The sequence below is a fragment of the Solenopsis invicta genome, chromosome 3 (genome assembly GCF_016802725.1).
Source record: "Solenopsis invicta isolate M01_SB chromosome 3, UNIL_Sinv_3.0, whole genome shotgun sequence".
Taxonomy (NCBI): Eukaryota; Metazoa; Arthropoda; class Insecta; order Hymenoptera; family Formicidae; genus Solenopsis; species Solenopsis invicta.
Genome location: NC_052666.1, coordinates 30,745,273 through 30,763,769, shown reverse-complemented (window position 1 = coordinate 30,763,769; position 18,497 = coordinate 30,745,273). Strand labels below are relative to the sequence as shown.

Genomic DNA, 18,497 nt, shown 5'->3' with positions numbered 1-18,497 from the left:
ATGGAATCTCATACAACACAGTATTGCAAAAACATTGCAAAATATTGCTACAACGTTTCAGCAATATTGCAGTAACAATAACAAAATATTATATATGTTGTTGCGACGTTTCAGTAATATTGCAGCAATGGTAAAATGTCCGCTATAGAAATATTGATATGTTTACATGTAAACATATCAATATTTCTATAGCGGACATTTTACCATTGCTGCAATCCCAAGCAAAACAGGCAGTCATCACGACGTCAAAATGATGTCAAAGTGACTGCAAAATGATCATTAAGAGTCACTTTTCAATCAATTACGATTCATTTTGATGTCATTTTGACACAATTGTGAATCACTTTGATGTCATTTTGACTTGTTGTTCTGCTTGGGATATTACTGAAACATTGCAGCGATTTTTGCAATGTTTTTGCAATGCTCTGCTGTATGGGATGTAATCGCTACCTGCAGTGAGGACTGCCGTTCGCAAAAATCGTGGCGCTTCTCTTTTTCTCGCCGTTCCTTCGTCTTCTCTTCGCGACGCGGAAACCACGCGAGAAGTCATCTTTTATTCCCATTCTATGTTTCGCATTTCGCGTTTCGCTGTACGCGATTTGATTTTCAAATAAATCCCGAATGGTGCGACACAACATAAATGTGTAAATATTGTTACCTTCGCCATAATCCCCGGGACGTGACGCTTTCCGCGACGTACGACGCGATTCTATGCACGCGCGAGTAGCTGCTGCAACAAACAGCAATCGGAGCGGACGGAGAGCTTGTAAGTTTGCATTTTGCAGTCTTGTAAATTATGGCCATGCGTTATCTCGCTCCTGTTTCGTGCCAAGTATGTCAACAACGATCTTGCCACTGATCTTGCGAGGGCAGCACGCGCTGGAAGTAATCGAAAATAAAGACTGAAGAGACACTTGACGATCCCAAAGATTATCGCGTACTACCTATCGACTAATTAATGCCAAGGCAAAATTGCAGACCGGCCGGCGCGCTGACGGTGGCGATTAAATTTAGGAATGATCAATGTAGCCGCGAACGATGCGAACCGTGCACGACGACGCCGTACCCGACTGCGAACATCGTTCGCAATATTATCATATTATAGAGAATTGAGCGGTACTCGTTAATCCGTTGGACGTTCACACTGACAGCTTTACATCGTGCCATCGGAACCGGTGCGTTCATGCGATCAATCTGTTTCTTGTTTCTTGTTTCTTTCGTCCGAGTCGGTTTATGTTCATTTCCATCAATATAGATTAACTTCAATTTCGATCTAACTTACTCTACTTTTTTTAGTTTTACACTGAAAAAAGTTTTTATGTTAACAAAAATATATTTATTTTAATATTATTTCCTTGATTAAAAAAAAAAACATTTTTTAAGTTTGAAAATTATTTTATACTAGTTAATATTTATTTAAATCAAGGAAATAATGTTCAATAAATATATTTATTTGAACATAAGAAACTCTCTTTCAATATAAGAATTAGAAATAGATGAAAAATGAGTTAAACCGAGATTAAAATTAATCTATTGTACATTGATGAAAATAAATGTTAACTGTAAAATATAACCAACTTATAGCATTCCTTGCAATTATGAGGTCAATTTTATTTTCTGACTCGATCAAAGGTTATAATTAAGTTTATCTTCTTGACATAAAATAATACTACAATAGTTGTCATTATTGCTTTTATTTTTAAAAAGTATTGAAGAGTTTTCTACAAAGATAAAAAATAAGTCAGTTTTTTTTAAAAATCTGCGTTATGATATCAAATCTTTATCAATAGTATCATTAACCGTTACATTTAAAGCGAACCATTTAAAGATAAGAAGCTTTTGTCTCCTAAAATTTATATTTATTTGTAGCAGTTTTTATAGAAAATCCTTCAATTATATGCAAAACCTAATTTTATAATATAAAAACATGAAATTTTTAGTAAGATGTAGTTTTATAAATACTGAACTTATATGCATTGTTGAACCTTCAGAACAGAGATTATACAATTTAATAATCACAAAGCCTTACGTTAATTGGTTTTCTATCATTTATTGATTATCTATACTGAAAAGAAAAAATTGTTAAATTGATAAAATTTTTCAACTTGATTAAATTTCTTCAGTTCAAGTATTTATGTGTTTAATTTAAACATATAATTGCTCGAATTAAAGTTCAAATATTTTATGTGCATTATTTAAATAAAATACTTAGATATATGAACTAAAGAAATTTAATCAAGTTAAATAATTTATTCAAGTTAGCAACTTCTTTTTCCAAGTGTTGACGAAATTATTACAAAGATCGATTTGTGGCTTATTAATTACTACAATTAAAAAACGTTCTGAAAAATGTTACTGCGACTGTGTAATATTTTCATTATTGTATATTCATATACTTACGGAATATAATTTATATTCATAGAATATCCATGTGACATAACTGAACTCTTACCGTCGCAGAAACTTCGAGCCTGTATGTCTGTTCAAAGAAACCGACGTGCTTTCGATGGTTATCTTCGGGTAACCGCTCTTTACGCTACTATACAAGAGCATTGCATACTTGCGCGTTTGCGCTCGTTACATATTATCTGCATGCGAATCGAGACGTGCGATATATCGTTGAACGGGGGAAAAGAAAAGGTAAAAGGATATTCCGCGAACTCGTTGGCGCTAGGAATTATTAAACGCCACATAGAAAACGCACGGCGGATGCATTTGATGCGGAAAGAAGCAAACCGGTTTGCGACGCGTCCTTTTTGCCACTGAGAACCGCACGTCGCTCGGTATACCGATATTTTATTCACGCTTCCGTCCGGAATCGAGAGAACAATTAATACATAATTAGACTCAGGCGCCGGTACGTGTATACCTCGTTTTATTTGTGCAAAACGTACCAAGAGACACATCTGCGACGGAAACGCGCGCTCGTCGCTCGCTATCGAATAACCGCGTTTCGCGCATTCGTTCCTGCAAATATGACTGCGGGATTGTGGTTTCCGTAAATACAGGTACGAACGATACTCGACTCGTGAATAGGCTGGTGTAGAAAATTCTTGGCACGGATACAAAAGGCTGGTGTCCTTTTTGTAATTCCAAGCAAAAACAGTATTTTTCACATCGAGGCAAACGCACGTCGAGTGACGGCCTCTGATCGTTTGAGATAGCATTGTATTTTCTAATTAAGATTTTCCTGTTGCATCAAATACATCCTTATATTAAATATATGTATTAAATTAGTACAATGTGTGCACGTGATTTAGCGCACGGTGTCTCATGGGAATTTACATTTTTTAACGGCAGAGAGAAATATGAGAGGTCAAACGCTATCTTTTCACGAATCTGACAAGTGTCTTTTTCTCTCCATACATATATCTGCACATTGGACTTTATCTCGTCGGGTTAGTACATTCCGCCATACGAGCCCCGATTTTTCCGGTCGAAAGACCGGATTGTACTTCAGACACATACAAACTAACTTAACCTTTGCATTATCCATCGTTTTGCCGATTTAATCTAACACGTGAGAAAGGAATCGTTATTGTACCGTACTGTACATCACTCGCAATGGAGCGTCTAATAACGGAATTGGCTGTCGAACCCGAAAACATCGATAACTTTAATGAAAAATGTAAAATGTATGCAAGATAAGCTTGAAATAAATTTAAAATGTTCAAACGTTCTGGAAGACAAAGCTTTTGATTTACGAACGCAAGATCAATTTTTGTAATGCGGATGTACATGTATGTCCCACAATGCATCATATTTTATACAGATGTTTTGAAAGAAAGAGATTTTAGTCATTATTATTATTATTATTATTATTATATATAAAGTTAAAAGAACACAAGGGATATAAATATAAAATCTATATAAAATTGTCTAAATAATTTAGATAAAGAAATGGTTTTATCTTATCTTTATCTAAATTATTGTAATGTATATTATATCTTTATTTTTATCTTAGATAAGAGAAGTGTTATCTTTTTTTAAATTATTTAAGTTAACAATAAAGACAACAAAGCATTATCTTTAGCTTCAACCTCCGAGTTACCATTTATCCTCCCAACAAGAAAACTTTTCAAAATGATAACAACAGTTACGTTTTGAAATTCACTGTCAGTACTAAAAATTATAGTATATGTAACATGAGGAGTATCGGAATGCATACCGGAGCAGCTCGGATTGCACAGATCGGTAGTAATAGTGCAATATAACAATTGCCCCAAAACTATGAATCAAAAACTTTTACAAGAAATTTTATCAGTCATTGTATGAGTTATATATCCCTTCTGCTCTTTCAACTTTTATTTCGTATTTGCGTATTGATTCAAATCTAAAGAGAAATATTTTTTGTCAAATTAAATTATTGTATTTAAAGAACTTTTATTTAAAAAATAAAGATTTAGAAATAAAAATAAAAACATATTGTTTTCATATCTTAAATTATTTTGCTTAATAGCTTACTATCTAAAAATTATGTAGATAAAACTACATTTAATTTTATCTTTATTTATATAAATTGAAATTAAATTCATTTTTAGTTTATTTAAAATACATTGATATGTAATTTATGACATTTATCTTACTTTTATCTAGATAATTTTAAGTTATCTAAGTGCAACACTGACATTCATAATTGTTCCCCCGCGATTTAGAATGGCTTTGTTAAAATTAGCGTTTCCATATCATAGATATCTTTTTTACATTGCATATCGTAGAATAATCTAAATTAAATTTGACTAGAAATGTCTCAGAAGGTTAATTAAAACTAAAATATAAAGTAACTTATATCATAAAAAATATGAGAAATCAAACAGCATTGTATTAATATTGTTATTTTATGGGACAAAATCAAATTATTGCACAAAAGAGTGAAACTAAAAGTTTAATTAAAAAGGAGCTAGTCTTGCCTAAAAAGCCAAAGTCCAAATCAAAAACTAAATTCCTCTTTGGTCCTTTTTCTTTATTTCTGAAAGAAAGCTTTAAGAAACCACGTAAACAAAGCTTTACGTAAGAGAGCATTTTTAAAAATTTAAAAGACAAACTAAAAGTTTTCTTCTACTACATTCGTATTCGACAAGACACTCTCGTGCAGAATAGTTTCCAATATCTCGGATATATCGGACATATCGGAAAATTCTTCTATTGGATTTGTCTGCACATACGAAAAGAATTCGTTAGAATCAATATTCGGGGACAATCACGTTGTTATAAAGTGTAGGAGGGTGATCCACGGATATACGTACACGTGTATCGCGTCCGCAATCAGTGAATCGAACGTTCGGCGTACTCCAAAGGGCCACTTCCGAATCGTCCACTTGGGATGCTATCTAATGACGATAATTAGATAACCGAGTACCGCGATAATTAAACGGTGCGCCGGTCGAACAAAGCGCGTCTGTCAATTACCGGCTTTGTTCTTCGGTTCCGTTTATTTCTCTGTCCCGGCCGCGCGGTCGACTTGCCACGGTCTCGCCACAGTTCGCCGTTCAGTTCAAGTTCTTCGGCTGATGATCATGAAACGCGGATAAAGGACGATGGCGTTTCCGCATTATTACCGCGTTATTCTTGCATACTCGCCGTCGTTATCTACCATCTTCAACTTTTTTGCATTTATCGCCAGAGTTATTACGCCGCGAAGCTAGTTACGTCGGCAAATATAAATTAATCCTTAAAGAGGCAATGGTTGTACTTGCGGACGTTGTTCCTTGAACTCTTTTCCTAAAGGCTTTTATTTATTATTTTTTTAATTATGTGCTATGATAAATGTCCTAGTAATCAAACATGTCCCTAGATGAACACTTAACCCCACTTCAAACAACTTCGCTTAACTTTAAATCGACGATTAATTCGATCGACAGAGTTGCTAACATGGAAAGGAAAACAGTTTATTATTACATCAAGTAAAACTTTCTTCTTTCTTCTTTACAACATATTTGATCGATTATAGCATCTGATATTTTTATTATAAGGGTGAGTTATTAGCAATACTGCTGATGTAATTAATCATCGATTAAACAGTTAATCAAAGTTGGTTGCAGTTTAAGGTGGTCCTTACACAGAATTTATTATTTTATTAATCTTAAATGTCTTTTTATAATATTAAAATGCAATTATAATTTTCAAATACTTTAAAATGAGGTAGATTATTTAAAATGTTATAAAAATTAACGTTAAACAAATTAATTTTTGTTACAATTGGGCTAGTTTATATTTTGATAAAGTTTTTAAAATTTTTTAAAAAGTATTATATGTATTTAAGACATTAAATAAGATTGTTCGGATATTGGTTCACAAAGGCTTTACAAATTTTTATTTTTTTTTATTTAGTAACAAAAATTTTTTGTACGTTAATAATATATATAATTAGATCATTTTATATCTTATATTCTTAAAAAGATTTAACTCTCTTGGCATTGCATCATTACAAACCTGGTTTACAGGGATTTACTTTAAGCACAGACTTTCATTAAAATTAAATAGACAACGAGCTAATAAATATTTTGTATAAAATATTATGAGTCGAGTTCGAGGTTTACTTTGTAAACATTTATGTGAAACGGGTTTAACTTATCGTATTCATCGTTATTCCGTTATTAAAACCCAAGACACGTGTTTCGTACATGTATTATATCACATTGCATAAAAAAATGTTCGCATAAAAAAAACTCGTCTCTTGCTTTTTAAAGCAAAAAGCACACGCGGCGTGCTATTATTTTTGTTAATTGAACTGTCGTGTAGTTTGACTAGGTAAGAATTTCTCGGCCATCACGCGAGCGTACATACTTTTGCAATTGCGTCGTAATTGTGCACACGCCACGCCACACTAGCAAATTATTTACGTAATCGGCGGCGATATCGACAAGCACATATTTTGCGAAATGATCGTATCGTAAGTTAACACCGGTGTATTGATTTCACCTGTGAATATTACATTTCTCTCCGCTTCCTACTCGCTCCTTCCCATGTCGCCGTGTCCACGCGTCGCGTTCGCGAGTAACGAGTAATGCGCGAATCCTGGTCAGTTGATTGTAAACGCCTTCCGGGAAACGTCGTCGGCCCGGCACGACGCGCCGTTGTGCGGCTAACAATGTTAAGTTTCATTCGCACGCGCCTCGGACCGGAACGTATACCGGTGAACGATGCACTCGCTCGGAGGAATGTCACGCGTCGCATCGGAATTGGATGCACTTGAAAGTGCGCCGTGATAAGAACTAATTCGCCTTTTCTTCACCCTTTCGTCTTCTCTTGTCTTTTTCTCTCCCCGGGAGCGCGAAATTCCAGTTTAAGCAAAGAGCGTAAGAGCGTGCAGAATTATTGAAGCAGAACGATGCACTGGGAAAAGAAGTTGCTGAGTTGATTAAGTTTTTTTAATTTGAATACATTTCTTCGGATCAAGTATTTATATATTTAATAAATGTTTGTAAACATGTGATACTTGTGAAAGGTGTAACGTAATGTATTGGTTTTCGTATTAAACTTATTGCTTCAAAGTAATAATTTAGCGCACTAATTCCCGCGACACCGAAAAAAGTGTTTTTTTTTATTGCAACACGGTTTTGCTGTATTGAGAAAAAAAGTTGTTAACTTGACTAAATTTTCGACTTGATTAAATTTCTTCAGTTCAAATATTTATGTAATTAGGTTAAATATATAAATGCTTAAACTAAAGTTCAGGTATTTTATGTATTTAAATTAAATAATAGATAATAATATAATAACATAACAATAATAGATGATAAATATATAACATAAATACAGAAGAAATTCAATCAAGCAAGCGAAAAAATGTTGTCAAGTTGAAAACTTTTTTTTTTCAGTGTGAAGTATCTAAAAATTTAGTTGGATATAGTTTGACTCTAGCCACCAATTTTAGTAGCTTATAATTGATGGTTTAACAAAATTATTTTCAAATTTATATATCAGCTAAATTTTTAGAAAAATCGTTTAGCAAAATCGTTCTTTTTGTTAGATTCTTTAATTTGTTTGTCACTGTTTTTGCTATTTTACATATTTAACTTATATACATAAAATACTTAATTTGAACCAATTTAGTCAATTTAAAAAATTCAGTTAAATTAAAACAACTTTTTTCCTCGGTGTATAAAAGGATCGTTTCATTAATTTCGTGATAGTTGTGAGCAGTTGATGGACATCTGGGTCAATATGCGAGTTCACATACGTGTGATAGACATCCGCGACCGATAGTTGCGCGAGAAGGTAGTTGCGCTCGTTATTTACCGATTTATGCGATATTGAACGTATTGATGCCGGATTAATAGCGAGCATTTCCCTTCTTCCGGCAAACGGGAGTGTAATGAGTCCGTTAGCAAAAAGTAGTTCATTTTGGATATTGCCGTAGTTTCTGGGTTAACGCGCCATTAAATGAATATCATTGGGCACTTTGCAGACTGTGCGATCGGTTAGAGTTATTACAATCGTGAAATTAGGCAAGTGGATTCAATGCTCTCCTTTCTCTCATCTTGTATTTTCTCCCACTTGCACGGTATAAGTATTTTCGTCACGTAATTCTTTCCCGAGAGAAATGGATCTTTTTGCATCTCTTCTTTCTCATATTTATACGTGTTTATCTTTCTTACACATATGAGTTTACTTCAATTTTTTTCATTCTATCCATTTATCTCTGTCCGTTATCTCTTACAAGAAGTTCGTTTTCCTCTTGCTATTCTAAGAGATTTTCTTTCGTTACTTCAAGTTTAATAATAAGTTACCCTACTAGAACAGCATTTATAAAATTGACGTAATCTTGTAGGAAAATTATGGTCAGCAATTAGGTAGTTGTTATATTTACAAAAATATATGTACAAGTATGACCTTTTATTAAATGATTGATGATTGTTGGCGCGATTATTTGCGAAATAATATTTTGACAAAACTATAACAATATGGCGAGTCATCACAGTGATATATTTGCAAAATTAAATTTGGAAATGATTGAGAATAAATTTTAGCTGTATTATGTTTAAAACATTTTGGAAATATCATTATGCACGAAAGATTCAAATTAATTCTTTTTACTTTTTCCATAATATATATATTAAAAAATATGTATTATGGAAAGAACGAATTGCTGAGTTTAAAAATTTAGCTAGATACGCATCTAAAAATAATTTCATTAAGCTATAAAAACAGTTGTGTCGAATACGCAAATTGCAAAAATGTTGAAATTTTTGCAGTCTTGCTCATGCCTGAGCTTCTTATACGGAAAGAACGGTATTGCTAAAATATTTAAAAATTTAACTAGATACAGATCTGAAAATAATTTTGATAGATTATCAAAATAATTATGTGAGACGCTCAAACTGATTGCTAGAATATCAAAATTACAGCGTTGCTCATAAGGCTTGAATATCCATTATAATTACTTGGATCGTCCAACAAAATTATTTTCAGATCTGCATCCAGCTAAATTTTTAACTATTTCTGCAAAATTGTTCTTTGCGTGTACGTAATTATTTTGATAGTCAAACAAAATTCTTTTCAAATCTGTACCTAGCTTAAGTTTTTAATATTTCAGCAGACTCGTTCTTTCCGTGTATAAAAATGCACAATAATTTCTAATTTCATTGTAACATCACAAAAAATAATGTCGGAATAATTTCAAAATAATAATGAAAATCACTTTTCGATCGATGACGATTCATTCTTATGACAATTTCATGTTGTAATTTATCGTTCTATTTGCGCTCACGATAATTATAGAACAGCATATTGTCATAATTACGTATGTGTTTTAATTGCATTGTACTAATGATTAACTAGTATAATAACGTTAAATAGCATTTGCTTTTAATTTAGAAAAGTTTATTTTAGGTTTATTTAGGTTTTTTTCAAAGGAAAATTGATAAACATTTTTCAAATACGGACTTCAAATGTTTACTTTATTAGTACGGCATAAATTCAAGAATATATCAATAACATATTGTTTTAAATATATTATGCACTTTTTATATTATACATATTTTAGAAATCATATTTATATTTATTATATTAATCAGATTGCAAATACTAAATAAATATAAAATAAAACACACATTAAAAATATATTTTATATATAATTTATATTCAAACTTTTAATATTTTAATATTTGCGATCGTTTAATACGTAGAATATAACAAATATTTAAATATTACATGCAGCACTTTAAATTTATTAAAAGATAAAGTTAAAGTATTTCAGAAATAACATTTAAATTTATTACAATCAGAGAATTACGGTTAATAACTTCAAAATGATTTCAGTCTTTTCAGTAACTTTTATGTAATATTTCAGAAAGTTCTGCAGATTTTTAAAGTAATCTTTCAGCAATTTCTCTTCAAAATTTTAAGTGCAAGAAACGTAGATATTTTGCTATTCTAGAACTGTTTCAGAAATGTTGCAGACATATTTCGCAACTTTTATGAAATGTTTCACACACTTTGTAGTTGAAATATTTTAAAGTAGGTACATCTGAACATTTTCGCCGTATGTAAATTACTGCGTTGGCGAATCATTTTAGTGTAATTATTGCGAAATTTTCATCAATTTATAATGCCATTATTGTGCAAAGTTTCCACAATTTGCTTATCGGGTTTATATTTACAAAATGTAACTTACTCTGGTATGTACTCTTGAATTAATAACATCTGCAGAGAGCTTCTGCCAACACGTGAATAAATGCGTATTTCTACTTCTCTCCCTTTCGACGGGTATATATCCATAACGCTTACGTCACTTTCGAAAGGGAGAGGAAATACGAGCGGAAGTAAGCATAACGGTATCAACAGGGAAAAAGGGATTCGGAGACGGGCACGGTTGTATATTCTCATTTTAGACGCTTTGTAAGTTCCCGAACGAATTCGTCACGGTCGTTGCACTTTGCGACTCCACGTCGCCTCGCCACCTTTCGAGAGAGAGAAAGAGAGAGAGGGGGACGTTGACCGCGCGCGCGAATGAAGGCTACGGACCGAAGAGATTTTCCGCTTCGATGTTTAGAATATGCGCGTATTTAGGCTACAGTGCACGCGGGGTTTGTTGGCGCTCTCGCACGACCCGGGAACGCCGCCGGCACGTGCTCGCGAGTGTATACACGAGCGGCTGGTGCGCACATGGCCGCGTACGTGCACCACGTACTTGACCGGGTCAAACATCGGCGCGGCCACGATGGACTAATGGGAAAATTTCGAACGACCACGCAGACACTTATCTAGTTATCTCGAGTCACCCTCGTACTCTCTCGACGTGTCTGTGTCCCTGTCTACACTGGCGTTTAAAATTGTACATTGAATATAAAAGATAATGGCATTAAACAGGGTGTCTTTTTTGTAGCGAAAATTAGTATTAAATTGACAATCATTGGCTGTGGTAGCTTCCAGCTACTACACGCTGATGTTACATGTGTTATTCCGTTGTGTAAGGTTCTTGTTGGAACACAAGTAGAGCTCTACAACTTAATTTCTGATAATAGAGGAGAAGAGGGTTGGTACACTGTTAGAGCTCTATAACTTAATTTTTGATCAAAGAGGAGAAGAGAGTATTATGGCTACTTTGAACATTATGGCTACCCCCATTATCTCCGTTATTAGATGACGAATTCTAACAATTGTTTATGGAATGATTTAATTAGTAATCCGCCGCTTTTTAGTGATTTAAATTTTATATTTAGTACTTATTTATATTTTTCGTTTTTGGTTTGATGAGTACAAAATTGTTTACGACACTACTGAGAAAATTATTTGACACCATTACACAAATCTTTTACAAATAGACTTGCTTGGTTTTTGTATGAAACCTTTCAATTATACTTTTAAATTATACTTTTATCTATTTTCCTTGTTTTGTAAAGTATATGCCAGTCACGAACGTATGGTGAAGATCACAATGCAACTTTTTCAGGCGCCTTTAAGAGGAGAACGGTACGCAACGAACCAGCATGGAGCCACAGGAGGATTTCTTCGGTAGCAATTTTTCGGAAACGGACGTGCGACATAATCGGGACTCATTTAAGGGTGACGGAAAAGAAGCGAGAGCAGGTAACGTACAGATTGTGTCGGTCGACAAAGTTACTGTTGAAAAAATCGTTCTCGAATCTTTAAACGGATCGCGAGAAGTATTGTTAACGAAAAACGAAACTTCGAGGAAACTGTCTCTGAATTCGGAAACGAAGCCGAATGTTGTTAAATATGTGAAAGACGAGCGGCAGAAATCAGCGAGTAACGATAGATTTCGTGTCACGGAAAATGCGTTTATGAAACCAAAAGATTCTAAGACCAGCAGCCAATCGAAACTTCCTATTCTGAAGAGCCGAAAGAGTAACGGTGTTATTATTTCAAGCGAAGAAAGCAGAATCAAGCCGATTAAGTTCCCTACAAGCTCGTCGGTCGGTAGCACCGTGATCGAAGGTTCGAATTCGACGAACGAGAATTTCAAAAAGAAGAACACAGTGCCGCCAAAAATCTCGGAGAAATCTATAACTAAAAATGAGCATAATTCATCTTTGATAGAGACCTCGGTCTCCCTCGCGAAAGCAGAATCTTCAGAAGATTTATTATTGAAAGAGGAAAAAGTTGTTGACGAGATAGTGGCTGAGGTTAAGCAAGAGCAAACTGAACAAGAACTTCTCGAGACGGAAGACGCTACGGTCGATGAAAAAGGTGACAGTATAAGCTGCGTCGAAATCGTTAGACACAATGAGACTTCTGAGGCAGCAAACGTGAACTGTAAGCGTGAGTCAGACGAGATTAAGAAGGAGGACGACGTTGAGAGGCGTGAAAGAGACGCGAGAGTTGACAGAGACGTGCGCGATCGTCTGGAGAAGAGTCAAGCGACTATCGACGATCTTCAGAAGAACCTGAGCACCAAGATTCACGCTAGCACCGCGCGAAGTTACAAGGAGAAACTGTTGGGTCTTCAGGGGAATTATGCTCTGAAGCCACCGATTATCTCGGAGTCGAGCTGCAGCGAGAGATTAAGTTCCGGATTCGACAAGGATTTTCTCGAGAGGCACAACCTGGATAAGCGGTTGAAGATCGAGGAGAAGAGGCTGTTGGAAACCGATCTCGATTACACGTCCGACAACGACAGAGCCAGCGAGACCGACGAGCGGCCATCGAATAAGATCGACGTCAAACGGAAGTACAGCGAGAAGGTGACGGAGGTGGAGAAAAGATGGTCCGGGGAATTCCTGGATAACCGCTTGCAACGGAACTCCTCAGAATCTTCCAAGTCGTCTTACGTAGAGGAGTTCGGCAGCGTGTCCTCGCGCGAGAGTATCGTCGAGGGTCGCGACGCCCTGGTATTCTTCGATCGGAAACATCCGGAGGCGAAGTTCACGTCGATCGATGAGCCGAAAAGACGAACTTCGGAGGAGATCCTTGAGAATAGTACCGTGAGCACCGTCGACTCCGATTCGTGTCTGGAGGATAGAATTAAAGCAGTCGACGAAGACATCGCCCACGCGGCGCGCGGAGAGGACGAGATACAGACGGATGACAACGATGATATCGAGGGATCTGATCGAGCTTACGACGACGAGGAAGATAAAGATTGCATTCGATGGAATGAAGGAGTAGACAGGGCTGATGCAATTATCACGACAACGGCGATAGTTCACGAGGATCGAAGCTCGAGAGAAGAAAATATTAAAAGTGATGCTACTAGCGTTACCAACGATACGAATTCGAACGAAGTGAAGAGTGACGATAAACAGAACGTTGGAGAAACACGAAACGAGACAATTGCCGATGGAAAGAATCTTTTAACTGAAAATAAAAACGATCAAACTTTCAATTCTTTTACGGTGATTAATTCGAAGGAATCCATTGAGCCGACGACCTTCGTCGTCCTGAGTCATCGCGGCAAAGACGGTTACGCAAATCTCGTAAAGGAATTCGCAATGGAGGCGGGATCGTCTAAGGTGAAGAAGGAAGAGAAGCAGAAGAAGAAGCTCGGGTTTCGGCGTCTCTTACCGGCTATCTTCTCCCCGAAGGATTCTCGAAAGGATTACAAAAAGAAGGAGCAGAAGGAGCGAAGGCGATACGAGGAGCGACATTTCGCTCGTTATCAGCAAAATGGAAATTACACGAGATCGCCGGACACGATGAACCTGAACGAGGACATCAAGAGAAATGTCAAACTGGATAACAGCCTGAACGGTTCCATCATCGAAGAGAGATTGGACGAAATCAAGCGCGAATTGTTTCCCGAACAAGGACCGATCACTAGTACGCCCGATCACTTCCTGCAGACGGACGACACGCGACTTCTTCGCGAGAGGACCAGAGGTCAAAGGTCGTATACCGCTAATTCCAGCCTCAGCTCGATCGCGCCGGAAGAGAGGTGGTTAGAACGAAGCGGACAGTTCGGTATCTCGCCCGACATCAGGAAGTACGAGCAGAGGCAGAGACGCGAGGAGCACGACAGCCGGCGATACGGCCATCTGGAGCGCAAGCACAGTCTGCAAGAGCCGAATCACGGCGGCGGGCGTACTTACCTTTTCCAGAGGAATCACGCTGCTTCCGGGCGAATCTCGGCGCCGCCCGGGGAACGGTATTACATACGGTCGCGGGCTATTCATCCTGTTGACAGGCCGCTGCCCGATATCCCGCAGTCGCGACTCGAGCTCTCCAACTACGAAAATTACCAGGACGACATTGATCAGTTATGTGACAACCTCACTGGTCTGGACGTTGCCGACAACGTAGATTACCGAAGTCGATCCGGGCTTTATCAGAACGACAGGAGCCTCGAGACGACTCTAATCCACAGTCCGCCGCAGTCGGTCCCAGCGCAAGTTAAAATTACTCGACAGCCAATCGTGAATCAAAATCAAAGAGCACCATTGATTGGAAGAAGCCCGGCGAAGTATCCGTCATCCGGTTCTAGCCAGAAGTCCGGTGACTACGCCGACTCGAGTTGCACACCCAATTCGAGTCAAAAGAGCGAATTCTCGCCCACTAGCTCGAAGAGCGGCGAGTACTACTTGAACTCGCCTCGTAGCAGCGCTCGAGCTTCGCCCGCTGACCGACCGGTCTTCGAAGATGCGTGCGAAATGATTTACGAGAACGAAGGTCAGACTTCCCAGCCATCGGGTAACTACGTCGACGAACACGTTTATGACGAGACTCCACCGTCACCGTGTCGCGAGGATCGTTTCCCGTGCACGGAAACATCGGATCGTATAGCGGAGAATTCGCCGGAGAAAAAAGATAACTTGATCTTCGAACAAAAATGTTCATCGAATCAACAATCGCCCTCAAAGAATCGTTCCTTCCAGTATTGCGAGAATAACGAATGTTTACGAACCGAATCAAAGCGAGAAATGGAAAAATCGCGCGAAGATTGCTTAAAGAGTTGCGAGAATGCTGAAGCAAATTTGAAAAGTGACTCGTTAGCGTGCAATCAAGCCGAGAGATCGTCCATTCAGACCACATCGCCGTCGAAAGCTGGCACGACAGTAGCGACGTCCCCCTTGGCGGGTTCACGGACCAGGAGGTCACAGCCCGACGATCAAATCTTGATTGCCTCACCCAAGCGAGAAGCCATCTGCCAGTCCCGTGTTCCTCGGCCATCGAACGAGGCCAGGTTCTGCAACACGGAATCGCCCGTTCCCATAGCGGATTCGCGCGACAACATCTCTGGCATTGTTCCAATCGAAGTGCGAAATCAGTACGGCGGCCAGAATTCTTCCGCCACGGGAATGAGGAGGTCTATTGTACAAAGAAGTGTATTATCTTTCTCGAAGGGTATCTCGCGTCCCGAGCCAATTTACGGACATCGCGGACAGCCGAGTCCATCTGCTCGCGTTAACGCGGTAGCTTCGGAAACGAGAGATGGTGGGCGCGAGAACGATCAGTTGTCGCCACCCGATCCGTACGGTTTGATTAAACCGTGTAGTAATGTCGACGAGAGGATGGTTCGAGTTCAAGGTCGGAATTCAACATCGCGAAGTCCACAGTCATGCGTGTTGGAGACCAAACAAATGCTTAACGAATCGGGAAGACGAGTAGCACGATCCCCGATACGCGAGCCATCGAACGCGACTCAAGAGATTTGTCCGCAACGGCGACACGACGCCACACAGCAACAGCGAACATCTCCGTTCACGACTACAGCGTCGTCATTGGAAGGTCAGCGGCAGACGTCGCCGACTGCGAATCAGGACAAGATGTACATAAGCGCAAATTCGCTACAGCGCGAGCCGATTTACGAGCAGCGCCAACGACAGTATCAACCGCAACAGCAGCAGCCGCGACAAGGCCAGGAGCTGTACGTTCAACGAATTGCCGACGCAACCTGCGGCCAGCAAAGTCATCCGACTTGCGGGCTATTATCGCCTTCAAAGCAAAAGACTAGGCAGCACTTGGAAGCATTTTATTGGCAGCAAAAGGCGCTGGAGGCGCATCGGAAGTCGACGAACTCCGCTCAAACGAGGCAGGCCGCGCCGAAGATCGATCTGCCAGAAATGAGAGAGGCAGTATATTGGCAGCAATTGAAGAAACTGGATGAGGAGCAACAGCGACGGATCTACGAGCAAAATTCGATGCAAGATGGAGTGTACGAAACGTACCACAAGACGAGTACTGGTAGCCCTATGATGCCGGCTGCGTTGCCGAATCAAGCATTCGGTTCTAACGCGACGGCGCTCGGCCCCGTTATTCACGGGGATGGATCTTCCTGGAGTAACGTGCAGCAACGTCTCAAGATGAGTCCGACCGGAAAACCGCCATTGATGCAAGCTCAAAAGGGTCAAAATCAGCCGGTGCTGATAGTCAGGCCGCAGCAGGCGCTGCGAGATCGTCAGGAGATGTCAATGAAGTCTATGAATCCACGTGATCCTGCGGGACACGACGCGCAGAGATCGAAAAGCGCTTCTCCGCACTTCCATAGAGGCGACATCGAGCGTACCAGTCTTCACGTAACGTGCAGAAAACCAGTCGCGGAGGGAAGGGCCGGCACGGCATCCCCGGCGAGAAAATCGGAAGTCGGTGGAATTTACGAGGAAGACGGTAACGACAGCGATGTCAGATGTCGGCCGCATCCTATATTCAAGCGAGGAAGCCTGATAGGGGGAGAGTCGGTGGAGTACGGAAGCACTGGTCCCAAGAGAGTCAGTTTCTCTAATCAACCGAACGCCGGGCCGGATTTAGCGGCTGGCAATTGGCCGACTAAGCGTGGGACGGCGCCCGAGCCGCCGACCAGGCGACACAAAAGTGAAGACAGCACCTCGGATACCGATTCGGTGTTTCTGCAACAAGACGGAGCCCAAGATGCTTCGTACGTCACCCGCAACGCGGGCCCGTCCTCGAGGTGTCGCTCGGACGGTAGTTGCTCGGAGCAGGAATACGATGCTAATAAACCTCTGCCCCCTCCGCCCTTGATAATCTTCCGTCGCGGAAACAGTGCCAGGAATTACGCTTGCAGCGATGCCCGATGGAGCAACGAGGAGCAACGCGGCAGTCGGCGAAAGCAGAGTGGTGAGTCGGCTTTTGATTTATTTTATTTTCACGAAGGATTTTAAATCAGTCTACACTAAACACGCGAAAACCTATTATAACAACAATTTTAAAAAGGAAAGAATTAACGTTTTGTACAGATCGCATTTCCTGCGCGAAATAAAACTAATATGGTTTTTTAAAATCTAAAAGTAAAACTACAATTGCGTGGAGTAATTGCTCTAATAAAATAAAAACAACTTTTGAAGCTACAATAACTCGTGTCGCTGTACGAGAATTCAGCCGTGGAACTAAACCCGTCGAGATGAGAGAGGGAAGATCGTTTGCATTTATCGTTCTGCTGAATCGGCGGGAAGCCGCGAGAATAAGCCCGCGAGCGCTTTTTCATCAAATAATCCCGAGCGAGGATGTGCTTTGCAGCTCGTAATTCGGTCTAGACGATATGCACGAACCGCACGACACGACTGCGTATGACCGTGCATTCGAATGAGCCTCTTAAGACGCGGAGATGGGCGTATCGTGTTGAAGCACGTTCGCGCAAAAGGGAAGAGGAGTGGACGGGCGGGAGGGAAGCGAGAGATACGTTGTTTCCTTTACTGTACCCCTTTGAACTTGCAGCCAGTGGGGCACTAAGACACTGGGATCTTATGTGGATTTGCTGTTTTCCGTGGGACTGCTGTGGGATCTCTCGCATATAGATGCATAAACACTTGATTTTAGTCGCGCGATTACCAACACGCCTTCCGTTCGCTTATTCACCTTATTTAGCCCATCCTTCTCGCTAAGTTGTTTGAAGTTATGCAAACAGCGCGCGGTAAACCAAAGATAACATCATCGACTCTGACTGAATTTTAAGATTAACCGCGACGCGCTAGCTTCGTCACTTGAAATGACGCAATTCTTCGTGACTACGCAAATGCCCTTTCGGTTTCTGACGCTTCCTTTATTCGATAAAGTTACAGCACTCTTCAAAGGCTGCATTTTAATGTATTCGGTGATATTATGTTTCTCCCTGTTTGAAACTTATTTACATTTATTTTTGT

General features: G+C 39.3%; 1 protein-coding gene across 1 annotated transcript in view; it reads left to right on the top strand.

The window, feature by feature from the left end:
• The first annotated feature begins 368 nt into the window (after window positions 1-368).
• The window catches only part of LOC105204572, a 294,782-nt gene continuing 276,653 nt past the window's right edge, over window positions 369-18,497 (top strand). Inside the window, 2 exon segments of the mRNA XM_026132063.2 lie at window positions 369-766; window positions 11,897-17,475. Of these exon segments, the coding sequence (XP_025987848.2) occupies window positions 11,934-17,475 (5,542 nt within the window). The 5' untranslated portion in view covers window positions 369-766; window positions 11,897-11,933.